Source organism: Triplophysa rosa, linkage group LG10 (assembly GCF_024868665.1).
Source record: "Triplophysa rosa linkage group LG10, Trosa_1v2, whole genome shotgun sequence".
Lineage (NCBI taxonomy): Eukaryota > Metazoa > Chordata > Actinopteri > Cypriniformes > Nemacheilidae > Triplophysa > Triplophysa rosa.
The window spans coordinates 17,036,146-17,054,569 of NC_079899.1; the positions used below are offsets into that span (position 1 = coordinate 17,036,146).

The following is an 18,424-nucleotide window of genomic DNA, read 5'->3' on the forward strand; positions in this document are numbered from 1 at the left end:
AATATGTTACTTACTAGGTTTTGCTGGCAAAGCCAATAAAACTGCTGGAATTTCTGAGACATTAGGAGCTGTGCGCTTCCTACAGCGCTCCTGATCTTCCCCAGGACTAATAAACGACAAGAAGACAAAAGTAAATATTTAACTACATGCCATTTCAGGACAAAATTCATTTTTTGTTTGTTTATACAGTCAAAAATGATGTGAACTTCCTGTAGCTGGTACAGTGCATGCTGCTTTCAACGCCAAGGTCATGGGTTCAGTTTACAGGAAAGACAAAAAACACACACACACAAGACAAAAAACTGCCACTTTGAATAAAACGGTTTGCAAACTGCAGAAATGTTCACTTTTACTCTCATACTCCAATAAAGTGTTTCCCCGCATTGTTTGCCTTATGTTGCCCCAGAGCAAAAACAATTAATATTGTAAATAAAAAGCCAAGTAGATAGTTTCACTTTAAAGAGACACCTGAGGCTTTTTGACAGTCGGAGCAGACAAGGGCAATCATTTCTCGGGGATATTATTTATAATTGAAATCCAGATGGGAAGGTTGTCAGTGATCTTTGTATGGTGAAATTGAACTCTCTTCTATCTTAACAAGCACTTCACATGTGAGTGACAGTCAACGCAGTCATTTTATTAATGGTAATAAGAAACATCGCATTTATGCTTGTGTGTTTCTCATTGCATTTAAGGTAAACATTTTATCAGTACATGTGTTCTCTGAGAATCAAACCCATGATCTTGAAGTTCAATGCTCGAAGGCTCTTTTAGGCAGTGTTTAACCGGTAGAAAACCACCACCATCAATAGCAAGGTGGTGGACACCCCTATATTGCAACACCCCTAGTTCGATCTATAAGAAAACTGTCGTAAAAAGTCAATACAGTCCTGAATAAGGTCCTTTACATGTACACAATACGAACAAAAGTACTGGGATGCCTTGTTCTAATAAACAGGTTTGACTACTTTTGTCATGTCAATGAGCACAAATCTTAATGCAACAGGATATAAAGATATTCTAGAGAATTGTGTGCTTCTAATTGAAAGCAACAGTTTGGCCAGGGCCCACAAAGCAAGAATAAAAAAGAAATGATTGATTCAGTCTAGTGTTGAAGAAGTGCTGGTCTGCATAAAGACCTAAACCCAGCTGAACCCCTCTGGTATGACTTGCAGGCTTTGACACTCATCAATGACTTGTAAACAGTCATCTCAGAACAGAAAAAGTTCCAAAACTGTTAAAATGCTTTAATATGGCATTGTATGGTTCAGCATTAATATTTGTTTTAACTGCAATTAATGGAATAGAAAAACATGTTTACTAAAGTGAAAGTGATGTGAGGTCAACTATGGTGTTCCATAGTTGGAATATGTGCTCTGCATTTAACCCATCCAAGTGCACACACACACCGTGAACACACACACCCAGAGCAGTGAGCAGCCATTGCTGCGGCGCCCGGGGAGCAGTTGGGGGGATCGGTGCCTTGCTCAAGGGTCTCACTCAGCCGTGGTATTGAAGGTGGAGGAGAGCGCTGATCATTCACTCCCCCCACCTACAATCCCTGCTGGTACTGAGGCAAGAACCGGCAACATTTGGGTTACAAGTCCGAGTCTCTAACCATTAGGCCACGACTGCCCCCCAGATAGGTGTGTCCCAATACTTTTGTCCATATAGTGCACTGTACAGTGTGTTAATGAGAAATATGGAATATGTATTTATATTGTTTTCTGTGCTTTGTTTCACATAAATTCTTTAAACGTTTCTATATTAATATCCTGACCTGAATATGTAAAAAAGTAGAAATGTATACATTTAACATAGAAAAATGAACCCCTATAGGGTATGTACACCAGTTTAGAACCACTGCTCTAATGCATTCTTACATATGCTTGAACTTTTCTACATCGTCTCCCCATCTCTCTGTCGTTCAGAGCCTCGGCGCCGCTCAGAGCTTTTTGCCATGGAAACCTGACAGATGTTGACAGATGTAATTGCTCACACCGCAGCTCGCTCAGTGTGAGCCTCTAATAACCTGCAGCTCAGCCAGCGTTTCACCGTTCAATGTGACACCTTCCTTGGATTCGTACCTGACACTTTGAAACCTTATTGAAAACTCCATACCAAACAGATATTATATTTATTATATAAAGATTTAACGCAATCAGATCACCAAACTGCAAGAACTGAACTCACTGTCTTCTGACAGGTCGTTCTCTTCTGCCTCTCCCTCCAGCTCTTTGCACCACCCCTCGATCGTTTTCGTCTCCGTGTGCAGCAGCTGCATGAACCAGCTTCCGTCCCTCCTGCACGACGGTGACGCTCTTCCCGAATCTGATGGTTGGGGCGGAGTCACGGTAACCGCTACCGTGGCAAAGGGTTCCCGCGGCGATGGCTCCAGCCAGGGCTCGGGGCTGCGCTGGGGACTCGGGGGCTCTGTGGGGGTGCGGTAGTCCTCGCGGTAACTGAACAGGCCCTGGGTTCGGACGGTCCGTACGGCGCCGTATTGCGTGGGTGTGCTGGGCTCACTGTGACGCTGGAAACCTCCACCGAACTGAAGACCTTTATCCTCCATGAGAGGAAAACCCTCCAACTCGAGATCTGCTTGAACAGCGGCCGTGACGCTGTTGGATCGCTTAAACCTCCCTTGACTGTATGACAAAGATTTTAAACAAGAACTTGTACTTTGGTGCAGTGTACCTGTTTACCTTATAAACCCAGAGATACAAATGGATATTTACCGTCTCTCATCTTCCACTTGAATCCCGACTGAATGATATTCTCGAGAGCCTTTACTTTCACACTCAGAATCAGTTGCCGCTTCCACCTGCGAGAGAAATGATAAAACAGACCTCATGACTGACAACATACATCTCGAACATCAGGGCTCATTAGGAACAATGTCTGCTGTTGGAACAAACATCATAGTGGTTTACATTTCTACTTTTACGCCACCACACATTTTTTTTTACTTATTGTTAAAAACGAATAATAATAAAAACATATTAGCTGGAAAACAGTGCCATTTTGTACATTTTCACCATACTGATATGTCAGATGTCAGTATTTGGTGTTTTAAATTCCCATGTGAAGTCTATTTTTTAAAGCATTTCTTCTGAGTTAAAGCATAGTTTTCTGTAGTCAGGTAAGTGAACTGTCACATCCATAACAGAATTGTCACATCCATAACGGTCCATATTCCGCACATGAAAATTAAATTCTTTAAAATAATTTCATGTTCTACGAGGAGCCATCCCTTCTCCATTTGTTGGGTATTACAGCTTCTGGTTTGCACATTTTAATTCACAGAAATCCTACAAAACACGTCGTCTCTCAAAAACATGAGTCCTTTTTTGTCACATTCGTAACACATGAAATTTTCTCTCTTTTAAAATAAAAAAACTTGTGCAAAGACATTTTTCTGATTCCTACTCACCAGGGGTTTAGTCGAATATAAACATATGGCTCAATATATTGGTAATAAATACATTCTCTGAGAATTTAAATTTCAAGTTTTGACAGAAAATGTTACATCTATAACGCTGGATTTGCCCAGATCAATACTAATGTGCTTAATGTATTGTATAAAAATACTGTATAAAATTCCAAGACGCCAAGTTTCTATAGCCTGTGTTCAAGAATTCACCCCAGATAAAAATAACCACTTATTAAAGGGATACTTCACCCAAAAATGAAAATTCTGTCATCATTTACTCACCTTAGAGTTGTTCCAAATCTGTATACATTTCTTTGTTCTGATGAACACAGAGAAAGATATTTGGAAGAATGCTTATAACCAAACAGATTTGGCTCCCCATTGACTACCATAGTAGGAAAAAATTCTTTATAATTTTTTTGTTCAGTTGAACACAAAAGAAGACATTTTGAAGAATGTAGGACAGCAAACAGTTCTGGGGCACTTTTGACTACCATTGTATTTTTTCCTACTATGGTACAGATTTGGAACAACTCGAAGGTGAGTCATTTTTGGGTGAAGTATCCCTTTAACAGAAACAGTGCTGTGCAACCTGCACATTCTGACAAATAACACATTCGTGATTTACGTACTCTGAAATCATTACACGGCGGTTGAAGCTCAGTCTGATTTACCAAAAACACACTGACACTGTTTCTAGGAATTTACAACCAACCCAACATAATGAATTGTGTGATTTCCAAACATTTTAAAAATGGTAATTTTCAAATCTTTAAACATTTGATTCATTCTGTGATCTGTCTCTACACCTACAAAAGGAAAGATCCTTACAATATTTTCTAAGAATAATACTTTCCTAAGTTAAAAAAGTGAAGTTAACAGTCACTGCAGTAGAGGGCAAAAAGTCAAGCCAGACGTTAATAAACCATGAGCGGCATTAAAGTGACTCTGGGAAACTGCTGGAGTTACTAAGTCCTCCAGAGAGGTAGCGAGTACTTCAACAAAACTGTCACTGTCAGATTGGTAACTAATAAACCAGAAACTTTTTAACCAATTAAAATGATTCGACTAAAATGTCAGGTGAAGTGGTATTTATGCCCTGGTAAAAAGATAATTATAACTTTAAACCTTTAATATGTAAGGTGTATTACAAAAGATTCCGGTCACTTAGAAGTGTCTATTAAATGATCTGAAGAAAGTATGACTCACAAGTGCTGGAGAAGGACAGGTAAAAGGTGACCATAAAATCAGAGGATAAGATGATTCACATCAAAGCTCTGACAAATCAGCACTCCCTGATGCACTGACCTGGCCGCTGAGAATTTAAACAAGCAGATAGGGTGAGAGGAAGTATTCTTGCTGAGTGAATCATACTTTCAAGCATTAGAACTAGGACCATAGGATTAGTTTTCTTCAGACGCAAGCCAGTCCACAGGGATTATGGCTAGCAGATACACTGCAGCACCGTGGACGGAGGCACTCTGGGTAAATATGATGAAAAATGGGAGTGTTTGCTGATATGCAACGTGTGTCGTGACAGAAAAAACTAGACTGCTTTCTTGAAAATCAAAGGAGCTACACCAACGGCTTCTATTTTTGTCATCTACTCCAGCTATTTATTCTGACATCTGAAATAATATGGAAATTCATTTTATTTGAGTATCTGACCAAATAATGGGGAGGATGGTTGAGTGCTTTCCTATTAATAGACTAGTGTGTATTTGTGTAGGTCGGATGTTCCGTTGGGTTCAGGTGCCAAAAAAAAAATCAGGCGAGAATATGACGGAACCAGGAAAGAGTGGATTATCACCAGCAGACTGGCCCCATGAGCTCTAGTCAAGCTGGAAGAGGATAAAGAGAGATGACATACAACTGTTTTCATGTCCTGTTTTCCTTTTCTTTAAGACGATCTGAAAATTAAATAGAAATTCAAGTACTTTCCCACCACCAACAAACACAGCTCGCAAACAAGAATAAATCTCGATCTACTTGAAAATTCTGACATCGTTTAGTCACCCTTTTGTCATTTCAAACCTGTACGACTTTCTTTCTTCTGCAAAACACAGAAGAAGATATTTTGAAGGATGTTGGTAACCAAAAAATGTTGGTTTTTGACTTGCATCGTTGGTTTTAGGTTTTGTGTCTATATAATAGAAGTCAATGGGGACCAACAGTTTTTGGTTACCAACATTCTTCAAAATATCTTCTTTTGTGTTCTGCAGCATAAAGAAAGTCATACAGGTTTAAAATGTCAAGGTGAGTAAATGATGACAGAATATTTGTTTTTGGGTGAACTATTTCTTTAAGTTTGCACAAAGACTCTGTAGGCCTACCCCTAAAAATACAGAGGTAGGCAAGAAAGCGTACAAGCCCCAAATCCATAAATTAACCCTAAAGCAAATTCTAAAATTTGTGCAAAACACTGGGGAATATGTAAAAACTCATGACACTGTTTCCAACCTTCAGGGTAGTCAGTCAACCAACATATGGCTTATAAATTTAACCGCACATACTGGAACTTGAAAAAGCATTCAAATAAATTACATGAATTTTTACAATGTCTGGCTCACACTTTGTCAAAAGAAACACAACAGTTCTTCACCCCATATTCACATGATCAGAATACATTCATTTAAACGGACAGTTCGACACAACTAAAAACTCATAATTTATTCATTATTCATGTCGTTCAATACATGACTTTCTTCAGTGGAAGAAGAAGATATTTTGAGAAATGTCTCTGTGGTTTTGTGTTCATACAGTTAAAGTCATTGGGGATTAGTGTTGTTTGGTTGTAAACGTTCTTCAAAATATCTTCTTTTGTGTTCCGCAGAAGACCGAAAATCATGCAGGTTTGGAATGACATGAGGTGAGTTTTTTCATCACTGCAGATCACAAAAAAGCAGCAGTTTGGCCAGCATTGTGTATAATATAGCCTTTTGAACAGTGTATTTCTAACTAATGCATGACCTCCAGGGGGCAGTGCAAGCAACGAATGCAGAGCAAATTCACTAAGGGCTGAGTGAGGCAAACCCAATTAACATTATAAGGATGTGATCTCAACACAGATATTTACAAGAAAAGACAGATAACCGCTTGCAGCAGGCAGGCAGACAGACAGGGAGAGGAAAGAGAGGAAGGACAGCAAGAGTGTACAAAAGAGAGAGAAAGAGAGATCTAAAGGAAAGGGGGGAGCCCATTCAGCGAAGCCTGAGTTGAATGTTAATTTATGGATTGCGGTACGATGACTCACAGAAAGCTATTTTTAGTACAACAACACAGACCGGAGGTGTGAGTGTGTATATAATTTTGTATTTGGGCTCTTATAATAACTTACATTCCTTTGGTTAGGCGAGAAGAGTTTTCATGTGGAGCATGTGTATGTGTTTAGCACTACTCAGCACTGTTTGCTGGTGCACTTGTGAATATTGTGTTTGCTCTCAACAGGCAGACAAGAAACAGGGAAACACACAGAAAATAATTCCCAATGCAACTTCCTGTGTAAACGGACGACAGCTTAAAGGACCAGTGTTTAGTTTTTGGGAGGATTTATTGACAAAAATGCTATATAATATACATAACTGTATTCAGAGGTGTATAAATACCTTACATAATGAAGCGTTATGTTTCTCTTATCTTAGTATGAGTTATTTCTATTTACATACAGCGCGGGTCCCCTTGCATGGAATATTGTTGACATGTCGCCATGTTGTTTCTACAGTAGCCGTAAACAGACGAACTTCTCTACAGAACGCGTTTCGTAAATATGCTATCTCTTTCAGGAAAGAAGCGAAAAACGTGACGACATATTAATCCTCTCTCGGCCTCCATATTGCTTCGAAAGGAAGGGGGGAGGGGTGGAGTGAGCGATTGATTGTAATTCGCAACCTCACCGCTAGATGCCGCTAAAAAATACACACAGCACCTTTAAGCATCAACTATCAGAAAATATGACTCATGTGTTATTTGTTTGAGTCAGATAACCCCGCCCCCTTTATTTACACTCAACCTGCAAATGCTTTATAAACTTATAGCCAAACATTTAGGATCAACCTATTGTTGCACTTTACCTGTATTCCTATCGAGGACCTGGGTGTTTTAAGGTACTCTTCGGCCTTGGAAACCAGCACAGCTTTATCGCAGGTCATTACTGAGCTGTGGCTATCTGTGGATGGGTGTCGATTTCCTGCCATTGCCATGGCAGCCGCTTCCATGGCGATGGTGACAGCCTTGGCGCTGTCCAGACTGTCAGTGGAGTTATAAAGGGCTCGACCCAAACTGAGGCTTAACCCGTCAGAACCCCAGAGGCCTGTGGGACAAATATAAAGCTTCGGTGTTATTTTGAGGAGGAAGTAAAACACAAGACAGAGTTGCCAAAAATCATTAAAAAAAACATAATGGGAGAAATTAGTTGACCTCTTATTCACTAGCCGTAAGAACAAACATGAGATAGCAGAATAAACCTGTGCCATATTTGAATCAGGTCACTGTTATTCTTGTCATCTCAAACACGCCTTCTTTCTATGCAAATAAGGCTAATTGTAGCTAATTATATTGCGTCTTGTTTACAAAACACATCGCTAACTGCTTTGCCTAACAATCCTCTATTACTACCCGAGGAAACCAAGTGAAAAACATTTATTAATTTAAAAGACGTTTGTGTACATTTTCATGGCACCAGTTTATTTATTGAAGGATGTTTAAATCATGGAGAAAAAAGCATATGTCCAGATGAGAAGAGTCGATTCATGCTCCTGCATCACAGTGAGGGAGTGACCCTGCACAATAAAAGTATGCTAGTATGTCGTTGTCTACTGCATCCTCCACAACATTTGCATAAATCAGAGCATCAGGTGAAAAAACAACAACAATGCATGCAAATGAACAGCGCTCGCAGCGAGAGCCATTTTATCCTAGCAAATTTCCCCCTTAAAGGTATAGTTCACGCAAAAATAAAAAATTCTGTCATCATTTATTCACACTCATGTGGTTTAAAACCTATATATGACTCTTTCTTCTGTGAAACACAAAAGAAGATATTTTGAGAAATGTGGTTTTGTGTCCATACAATGGAGGTCAATGGGAGCCGATGCTGTATGGTTACCAATGTTCTTCAAAATATCTTCTTTTGCGTTCTGCATAAAAAAGAAAGTCAAACAGGTTTGAAATTACATGAGGGTGAGCAAATGATGAAAGAATAATCATTTTATACCTTTAATGCTCAGTATTAAAACATGAAAAATGATGCACATTGTTCTCTATGTTCTAAGTCCCAGTATAGCAGTCAGAAATGTGATAGGGACAGACACGAAATCGATTTGTTTTACAGACCCCCTCTGGCCAGCTGTCCCTCGTGGTAGGCATCCTGGGTGGACTCTGTGCTGCTTTGGGCTGTGATGGAAATGAGGGGTTTAGAAGTGGAGCGAGGGGGCACGGGTGGAGGGGTCCTCTTGTAGGTGGGTGTACTGGGTGTGTAGGTGACCGCTGTCATATAGGAAAAAGGGAGATAGTTTAACACACTTTTTTATTGAAAACAAAAATTTAACTGAATTTTACAAACAACCCCTATTTAGAATGGGGTGCCACACACATCCCATTGCCAAAAATTAATATTTACTTGTGAACTCAGAACATGGAGATGAAAAGAGAAAAGATGGAGTGGGAGACAGAGATAGATTGAAGGACAGAGACCGAAAGAGTGAATGAGCAGAGTGATTCAGCACTGGTACAAAAATAGATGTTATAGCCAAACAAATAATGCAACAGGGACTCATAACTCATGAGAGAGAGAGAGAGAGAGAGAGAGAGAGAGAGAGAGAGAGAGAGAGAGACAGAGACAGAGACTGAGAGAGAGAGAGAGAGAGAGAGAGAGAGAGAGAGAGAGAGAGAGAGAGAGAGAGAGAGAGAGAGAGAGAGAGAGAGAGAGAGAGAGAGAGAGAGAGAGAGAGAGAGAGAGAGAGAGAGAGAGAGAGAGAGAGAGAGAGAGAGAGAGACAGACAGAGAGACAGAGACACAGACAGAGAGACACAGACAGAGAGACAGAGACACAGACAGAGACAGAGAGACACAGACAGAGACAGAGAAACACAGACAGATAGAGAGACACAGACTGAGACAGAGACAGAGACAGAGAGACACAGACAGAGACACAGACAGAGACAGAGAGACACAGACAGAGACACAGACAGAGAGACACAGACAGAGACAGAGAGACACAGACAGAGACAGAGAGACACAGACAGATAGAGAGACACAGACTGAGACAGAGACAGAGAGACACAGACAGAGACAGAGAGACACAGACAGAGACACAGACACAGACAGAGACAGAGAGACACAGACAGAGACACAGACAGAGAGACACAGACACAGACAGAGACAGAGAGACACAGACAGAGACAGAGAGACACAGACAGAGACAGAGAGACACAGACAGAGACAGAGACAGAGAGACACAGACACAGACAGAGAGAAAGAGACAGACACAGACAGAGAGACAGAGACAGAGAGACACAGACAGAGACAGACACAGACAGAGAGACACAGACAGAGAGACAGAGACAGAGAGACACAGACAGAGACAGACACAGACAGAGAGAAAGAGACAGACACAGACAGAGAGACAGAGACAGAGAGACAGACACAGACAGAGACAGAGAGACACAGACAGAGACAGAGAGACACAGACACAGACAGAGAGAAAGAGACAGACACAGACAGAGAGACAGAGACAGAGAGACACAGACAGAGACAGACACAGACAGAGAGACACAGACAGAGAGACACAGACAGAGAGACACAGACAGAGAGACAGGAAGACCGCAGATGAAGAAGACAGACGGAGAGAGGCAGAACGAGATGAGACGCAGGCGGAGACAGACATACCCCGAAGACGGAACGAAGTAGGGATCCGCGGAGAAGGGAACACGGAAACTTGGCCACATGCTGCTGTCGCACCACACAGACTAACCCGATTTCGCCTTTGCATTCACAACATACACACTCTGCGCACAGCCCGGCGTCGGGAAATACACACACTTCATAAACGTATATTGGCGGAATTTGCGTTGCTTGGTTACAGAGGTTATTAGCCATTTTCTGACCTGTGGAGGCCCCGGGCCCGGGCCCCGTAGAGAATCACGGGTGTCATCTGCGGGTACGTGCTCCCAGCCTATAGCAGCAGTCGGTATCTCGGCCCCCCGGGCTGACAGGAAAAGAAACAAGATTTAGAAACTGTGCAGTGTAAAAATGGCTGTATGTGGTGCCTTTCAATCGTTGTATTGAAAAATACTGAAAGAAGTGAAAAAGGGATGGAGGCTGCCACAGCCTGTGCACAAGGAGGTGAAAGAGGTCAGAAAATCAGAACAGGAGGGACTGTCAACACATTTAAATACATGGCAGTCAGTTGAGATGCTCTGCCATTTATACAATTATAAAAAAGATCATTCAAAACTCAACATCAGATAAAAAATATGTGAAGTCGATTTCCTGCAAGCTTTAACAAGCAGACAGAAAGGAATATATTGTTCTAATCCATACAGTGTTTTTGAAAAAGGAAACAGTCCTGTCCTTTACTGACAAACTTTTCACAAAAAAGCAAAATTTTCTATTAAGTTCTTCTCTCATAGAAATTCATGTCATGAGTCACCTTGTGAGAACAATCCGGTTTCGATGAATATGCTGATTTAAAGCTATAATGAAAATAAATCTGTTTGCTGAGAACAGAACACATCTATTGTGTGCCATAGATGATAAAAGGGTGCGTTTTTACCTGGTGGCTGTTGGGAAGGACGGTCCACGCTGCCTGAAGAAGGAAGATGGAACTGAATTCCTACAAGTAAACACACACACAAACTTGAAGCCCGACCGCACATGCACATCATTCTGAGTCAAAGCTAAGTATTTAATCTGTAACTTTGGGTTTTACTCCAAAAAAGCTTTTTTACAGTAAAAAATGTAATAAATGAGCAAGTAATATAGAAATACCTGATGAAAAGTGATCATCCTTTTAAATGAATCTAGAAATAATTATTCCACTGTGTATGAAGACCATGTACAATAGCACAGAACCTGTACATACTTATAATATTTACTTAGAACACTGAATCAGACAGATTCTTCATCATTACAACCTTAACTAAACCTCTCACGCCAGGAGCCCTGAAAATGAGAGGGGTAACAATTTTAGAAATACAATTATAATGGCCAAACTGCACCCAGTTTAGTGTGACTTCTGTTCGTGTTCTTGTTCAATGTCACACTGGATTATTTGCAATAACCCTACTGTCTACTGTATCTAATTTTGCACAACGTGGAAATTTCCTCAGCTATAGAATAGCTATAGACCTGTAAAGGTCTGTATTACAGAATACTTGTTCAGAAAAAGGGTTTATGTGTGTAGAGTATGTGAGACAAAGACAAAAAAAGAAGAAAAAAAGAAGAAAAAAAGGAGAAAAAATAGACGCCACACTGTACAGATTCATTATCAAATAGATTTAAAATGTTCACACCTACAGCCGTATAGTGAACACCATGTTACGGTCTAAAAAACAGTTAACGTTCTGATGTAAAAGTTCTTGTTTTATTAGTTCAAGAAATTATTTAACATTCACTTAGTTACAGATCATCATGACTACCAACGTATTAGATGATCTCAGCTGACAAAAGTGAAGATACACAGCGATAAAGAGGCTCAATTTCACATAGTTTTTCAGGCTTCAGATTTCTGTGGATATCTGAAATATTTTTACAGTCAAAGTGCTTTCATTCCAAAATTTTGCGAAAAAAAAACAAAAAAACATTATCAGGAGTCACAGTGGCACAACAATATAGAGGCTGGGTGGTTAAATAAAATGCCCACTTTTATGAGCCCGACAAGGCACACGACGAACAAGCAGCCAATGAAATGTGCAGTACCAGGAAACCCCGCCCCCCCAAAGGAACACTACATTCACTATACTGAAATTACTCATAAGGCTCTGTCAGATATTTCCTGCCCACTGAAATGATTGACAATAACTGACCGATGAGCATCTTAAGGTGTGTGTGTGTGTGTTTGTTGTTTTCTGTTTGCTACAGTCTTTGTCCTGCACTTTAAGCACCTGTGGGTCCATTCTAGACACTTACTGTAAGTAAAACCCACTTTTATTACTCAAAAAATAGCTCCCCAGCCCAGCAGAGGGCAACGTGTGGAGAATGCTGTAAAATAAGGCCTGAGATCTCCATTATGGATGAAGAAGGAAGACCTCAGTCTAAACAATTGTTGCGTCCGAAATCGCCTACTTCCATACTACATAGTAAGCGAAAATGAGTATGAGTCATAAATAGTACGCCCGAAACCTCTGTATACAAAAAACAGTAGGCGAGAAATACCCGGATAGTCTACTACTTCCGCCGAGATTCGTGAGTGTGGATCGGATGGACACTTTTCTATCCCATGATGCCACGGGAGCTGAGCAACAGTCAAATTTCAAAAGTAAATCAAATAAATATAGCTGAAAACTTTAAGGCGGATGTCCGTTTTTAATGTAATAAATTCATTTCTCGTGACTAAATTATGTTTTTATAAACGCTCACGTATAGGTTGTTGTTAAAACGTCATAGGTCAAAGAGCACACGGGTCACATGACCATAAAACATTGGGGACGCACTATGTCCGAAATGTATTCATACTTCACCCACTCATACTATATAGAACGTACTGTTTTAACGGCCGATAGGTAGGTACTTATTTAAATTCAGTACGTACTGTCACATTATGCGATTTCGGACGCAGCGTACGACTGAATCCCAATTCACAAACTATTCATCTATAGCATTTGAGCGGATGATTCATTTGGAATTTATCCTGGAAAGTAGCATGTCAATGGTGTCTAAATGGCATACTTTGAACAGTGGATTTCTGAAGTATTCGTGCATTTTGGGGTAATATATGCCACAACCCCTTGCGCTACACACAGAAAGATTGTGATCGTCATTTGCTATGATTCTATGATGTCTAAAGAAAGACATATGCTGTGTCTTAATATTAATGCTTTCTTTATACTTAATGTACATACTTTACATACATGTTAGTAGTATGCAAAATGAGAATTGGCCAAGGTTTCCATTTGTAACACTGGATACATTATTTACAGTTTGAGACATGATATTATGTTTAATTCAGGTTTGAGCAGGGCAACACACACATTTGTGATTAAAGTTTTTAAAGGCTTAAATATATCTAATGTTTGCAGAGCCATTCTCAAAACTCACTGTAGGCTAATTGTTTGTCAGTTGGCTTGCTGGCTAACCAAAAAGTCCACAATGTTAAATATGCCCAATCCAATTCAACTAGAACCAGATACTGTACATAAGCTACAATTGTTTAATAAAATAATACATTCCCCACTAACAATACAATAAACCCCTCAAATGTCCTCAACTACATCAGCTACTTCAAGAACCCCTCAGTTTAGCCCGTTATGACTCGACCATATAGATTAAACAAACTCTTTCCAGCAATTCCTCTGATTGTCAGATTCAAGGAATTCTGTTGCATTTGTCTATACAAACCAAATCTTTACTGTTAGAAATAGTCAACTTGTTTACGTTAGCACCCTGATAGTCCCTCAGATGTATGATCACACATAATGACTGATAATAATACAAACTGCTAATTTGACATAAATAGCGTCAGTTACCATGCCAAAAAACTTTTATCCTTTGTAGTACCAGACAGCACAGGTACATCTGTAATGATGTCTGCTAAAGATCTGGAAAACATCTGCTGTGTAAAAACATCTGATAAACATCTCAGAAATAGCAGTTTTACATACATAAACATCTTACAGAGATCTTCTAGATGTCTATATGACATCTGACAGCAGACGTCTCAGAGATGTATTGTAGATGAGCAAACAATAAAAAAATGTCTTGCAGATGTAAATGCTGACATCAAATGCCAGATGTATGTGTGCTATAATGTATGTCTCCAGATGAGAGTTACGTTTGTTTATAATATTATTTGCAGGAGAAATCACAGGATACAATAGGTTGTACATTTACAGTAATACAGTGACTCAATGGGGATTATATTGTACGTGGGTATTAAGAATACATTGTATTGTCTATCTAATTTATATTAAGGTGTGGATTAGTATGATATGTAAATTTTGCATTTAAAAGGTAACCCCTTACTGTACAAACCAGCCGGCCAGTCACCTCAATGGGCATCTTTTTCACCACAGGTCTTACATTTCTTACTCATATCCATTTTTGTGGGCCTGTTTAAAGCTAACATTCCATTCCCATATTCAAATAAAATTTATAAATATTATGTTAATTAAACCCCAGCAATAATACAATTATCATTCAAACTAGGGATGTCACACTATCAGATTTTCACAACATGATCATTGTAGCAGGAAGAATTCACAATAGCGATATTGTATTATCGCGATATCTATGACATTAAAAAATAATACTTTTAGGCAAATGCATTTATTTAGGGTCTCTTTTTGGCTATAAATCACGCTCAATATTTGAATTGAGGCAAAATGGGTGGATTACTACAACCTACTTTGTTGGAGTGTCAACCAGATACTGGCGATAGATTGCAATATTATCCTATGTGCTGGATTAACACAATATCATTAATCACGTTTATGGTCAATACTAGTATACTGCCACATCCCTAATTCAATCTAATTCAGACTAACTGTGAATCAAACCTGTAGGTAATCTTAAGTAATTTTTCAATTTTAATACTTAGTGTATCTCCACATATTAAAATGCTCCCCCCCTAAAAAACTTGAAAACTTTTCAAGACTCTCAGTTCTCACCAGATCTAAACAAAAAAGGGGTAAACACAGCAGTCGCTTCATGTGTAAACTGCACAGCACTAAATCTTCCTTCACATTTACATGTACAGTGTACCACTTTGGCTCTGAAGACACTGAGTAAACTAGAATAAAGGATTCCATTATTCACACACACCAGAGAAACAACCATTACATTACATTCAGAGAAAAAGATGATCAAAACCCATAAAATTGATCCAAGCAATATGCAGTGATATAAGGTAGTCTTTGGCCAACATTCAATTCAAACTCCATCTTGCTCACCTCACAGAGCATGACCCAGGTACTCCAAAACCATAAAATTTCTGGTTGATCCACGACCAACTCATATAGACAATTTTTACAGTTATCTCGGTAGAGTTTAAAGTTTAGTGGAGAGAGTATCTTTCCTGGAAGTCTTAGTTCTCTGCCAGTAAACAATCACAGTATTTACTAAAATTTAGTCTTTGTAATGCCGGAGTGTCAGAGAGAGTGTCCCTGGTGAAGGCGTTTAAGTTCAAGGTCACTCACAATTGTGCAGTGTAAAAAGGTGCTGAATGTCTGAAGTATACTAATGTGGGGCCATAGCCCCCACTTATCTATCCTTTCCACACTTGCTGCTACTTTCTCTCTCTTACACACTCACCTGTAAACATCTTGCTACATAACCATAACAGTCTTGTGTTCTATTCTCTATGATTTTCTATTGCACACCCCGTCTACTGTAGCTTCACATACTTTTTTAAGAGCTCAGAGTGACAGTGACATGTAAGACATCTCTGAGTTATTTGAGAACTTCTTGTGGTAAATTTCCATACTGGCACTCCGCGACATGGGTTGCCTCCCGCGTGCTCTTCGCTGCCACCGAATCCATAGGAAATCCCTACATGATGGCGAACGAGAGGGGCTTCTTATGGCCGCTGTTCCCTTCGGTGACCCATTATCGCTTGTTTCACTTTTAGATACGTCTAAAGCTGCCTGGAGCTCCAACAGGGATAAATTAAATGGGTGCACAGTTGCTGGGTCAATGGTAGCAAGTCCCGGCGGACTTAGCTCTGTTTCCTGTGACGTCGGCACACCAAGGTTAGTGGCTTCTGGATCGAAAGTATCTGACTCAACTGAGCAGAGAATTGCACAGAAGAGAGATTCAGACTCCAGGGGAGCTGAGTCCACAGTGTCTGATTGGAGGGGGAAATTTATCATTGGGTCAGGAGAATCTGAATATTGGGTATCTTGCTCTTCAGAGAGGGATTCTGGGAAGCTTGTGGCACCACCTTCAGTAGGTTCAGATTCTTCAGCACAGATCATGAATGTTTCTTTTTTGGACCACAAAACAAGAGCTTGAGTATCTAGTTCATGTGCATAAGGTTCAGGGCTTGTTGGATTTGATATGTCAGACTCACTTCTGGACTCCGGTTCTGGAGTAGCTGGCTGCAGATAAATGGTGTCCAGTAATTCCGGAAGGGGTGGTTCTTGAAATATATACTCACAGGAATATTCATAGACCGTTTCTGGGGTTGGCGGGTTTGGCAGAGCTAGATCTATTGATCTACTTGGGCTTTGAGAGCCAGAAACATTGAGGTCTAGAGATTCTAAACTTGGCCATTTCAATTCACTAACATTCATTGAATCTGGGGTCAATGGACTCAGGATAACTGATTCCAATTCCAGTGCTGTAAAGTCTTGTATGTTTAAGTCAATGGGTTCTTCATCTGTACTTTGAACCAATGGCTGGATTGATTCTTGAACTTCCTGGGACGTTGTGCTGCCAAGCTCCAAAGGTGATGGCCCTTGTCGACCTTCAACAGGAGAATCTTGCGAAAGCTGATGCAGGGTGGTCTTATCAAGATATTCTTGAGGTGGAGGGCTTACATTTTCTGGATCCAGTTTAGGCCATTGCAAACTGGCCAGGTTCACCAGTTCCACATTTGTAAAATCTAACACAATTGACTCCACAGCCTTATGAGTGGATGACTTTGTAAAGCAATATGGTTCTACCTCTGGCACTGGTTCTGGGGGATCTGGGGGAGTCAAAGAATCTGAATCTATTTCAGGCCAACATAGCAAAGCCACATCAATAGGATCTGGAGGTGTAAGGTTAGCAAAAGTAGGATCATCCATTTCTGCTAAATTAAAGTTTGGGTCAGTCTGGAAAAATGGTGCAGAGGTTGAGACCTGCAGGACATTTTTATCTGAGGGTTCTGAGGGAGTCATGGACAAAACATTAGTGTCTACCGGGGAGGGGCAGTTCACGGCTGCATCCGCTGTATTCTGTCTCACCAGGGTTTTGCTTCCTGCTTGGGTGCTAACGGACACTTGAGGAGCAGCTGTCTGGGTTTCCCTCACACAGCTAGGTGACCAGGTGCTGTAATGTTGTGTAAAGGTGGAAAAGTTCCTGTTGAAGGCTCTGAGCTCTGTACACAGATCCTTCCTGAGCTCGGCTAACTCCTTCCGCATGGCTGACACATCTTCCCTCCACTGCAGGCTGATTGCCAGTGCCAGATCCGCTGTCTCTTGGACACTTGACTGAACAGGCCGTGGCCTGATGGGCGCACTTGTTTTCAGCGGGGGTAATGAAGGCGTCGTGGCAGGGGAGATATTGCCATAAAGGGTGCTGGATTCATCTTGTCTCTCACAGAGGCCCGTATCCCCATGGGCCATGGAGGTTAAATCTGGCCTCTCGCTGGGTAAATTGTCCTCATTAAGCAAACCAGTGCCCTCCAGCAAATCATTTCCCTCTGGAAGAAAAATATAAAAATGCCAATGTATATAATGTGCCCAGTGGTGGGACTAGCTGGGGATTTGTGGGGATTTCCATTTCCATTTAGAAATCAACCAAACATACTGTATGTGAGCCAAAATAAGTTTCAAGGTTACACTTCCGTTCGTGTGAATTCAGTATAATATTACACAAGTCAAATGAAAATCATAACAAAATCAAGCTGAGGGGATACGGGAATTAATTATTTACAGTATAGGTACAGGATTCAGAGCAGAGCCCATAACGTATGCTTATATTGAGGGGCTTTGTAAAATTGTACAAATTGTTTTGAGATTTGCTCGGTATGCAACAAAAACAATCTCTGCTCCCTGTGCTTTAGGTGACAGGAGTTGGTTATTTTAAGTTATCGTGTTCACGCTAACAAACGGATCCCATTTTGACTCACAGCTT

General features: G+C 40.4%; 1 protein-coding gene across 2 annotated transcripts in view; it reads right to left on the reverse strand.

Moving 5' to 3' along the window:
- LOC130559877 (disks large-associated protein 2-like) overlaps nucleotides 1–18,424 on the reverse strand; it is a 29,813-nt gene that overhangs the window by 6,009 nt on the left and 5,380 nt on the right. The window contains exons 4-9 of one of the 2 annotated variants that reach the window (XM_057343188.1): nucleotides 11,205–11,264; nucleotides 8,765–8,917; nucleotides 7,504–7,742; nucleotides 2,739–2,824; nucleotides 2,194–2,648; nucleotides 15–106 (exon numbers count right to left, since the gene is read on the reverse strand). In XM_057343188.1, coding sequence (XP_057199171.1) covers nucleotides 15–106; nucleotides 2,194–2,648; nucleotides 2,739–2,824; nucleotides 7,504–7,742; nucleotides 8,765–8,917; nucleotides 11,205–11,264 — 1,085 coding nt within the window. Of the gene's footprint in view, nucleotides 1–14; nucleotides 107–2,193; nucleotides 2,649–2,738; nucleotides 2,825–7,503; nucleotides 7,743–8,764; nucleotides 8,918–11,204; nucleotides 11,265–11,289; nucleotides 17,991–18,424 lie in introns of those variants that run through there. The other variant, XM_057343187.1, reaches the window with a different exon arrangement.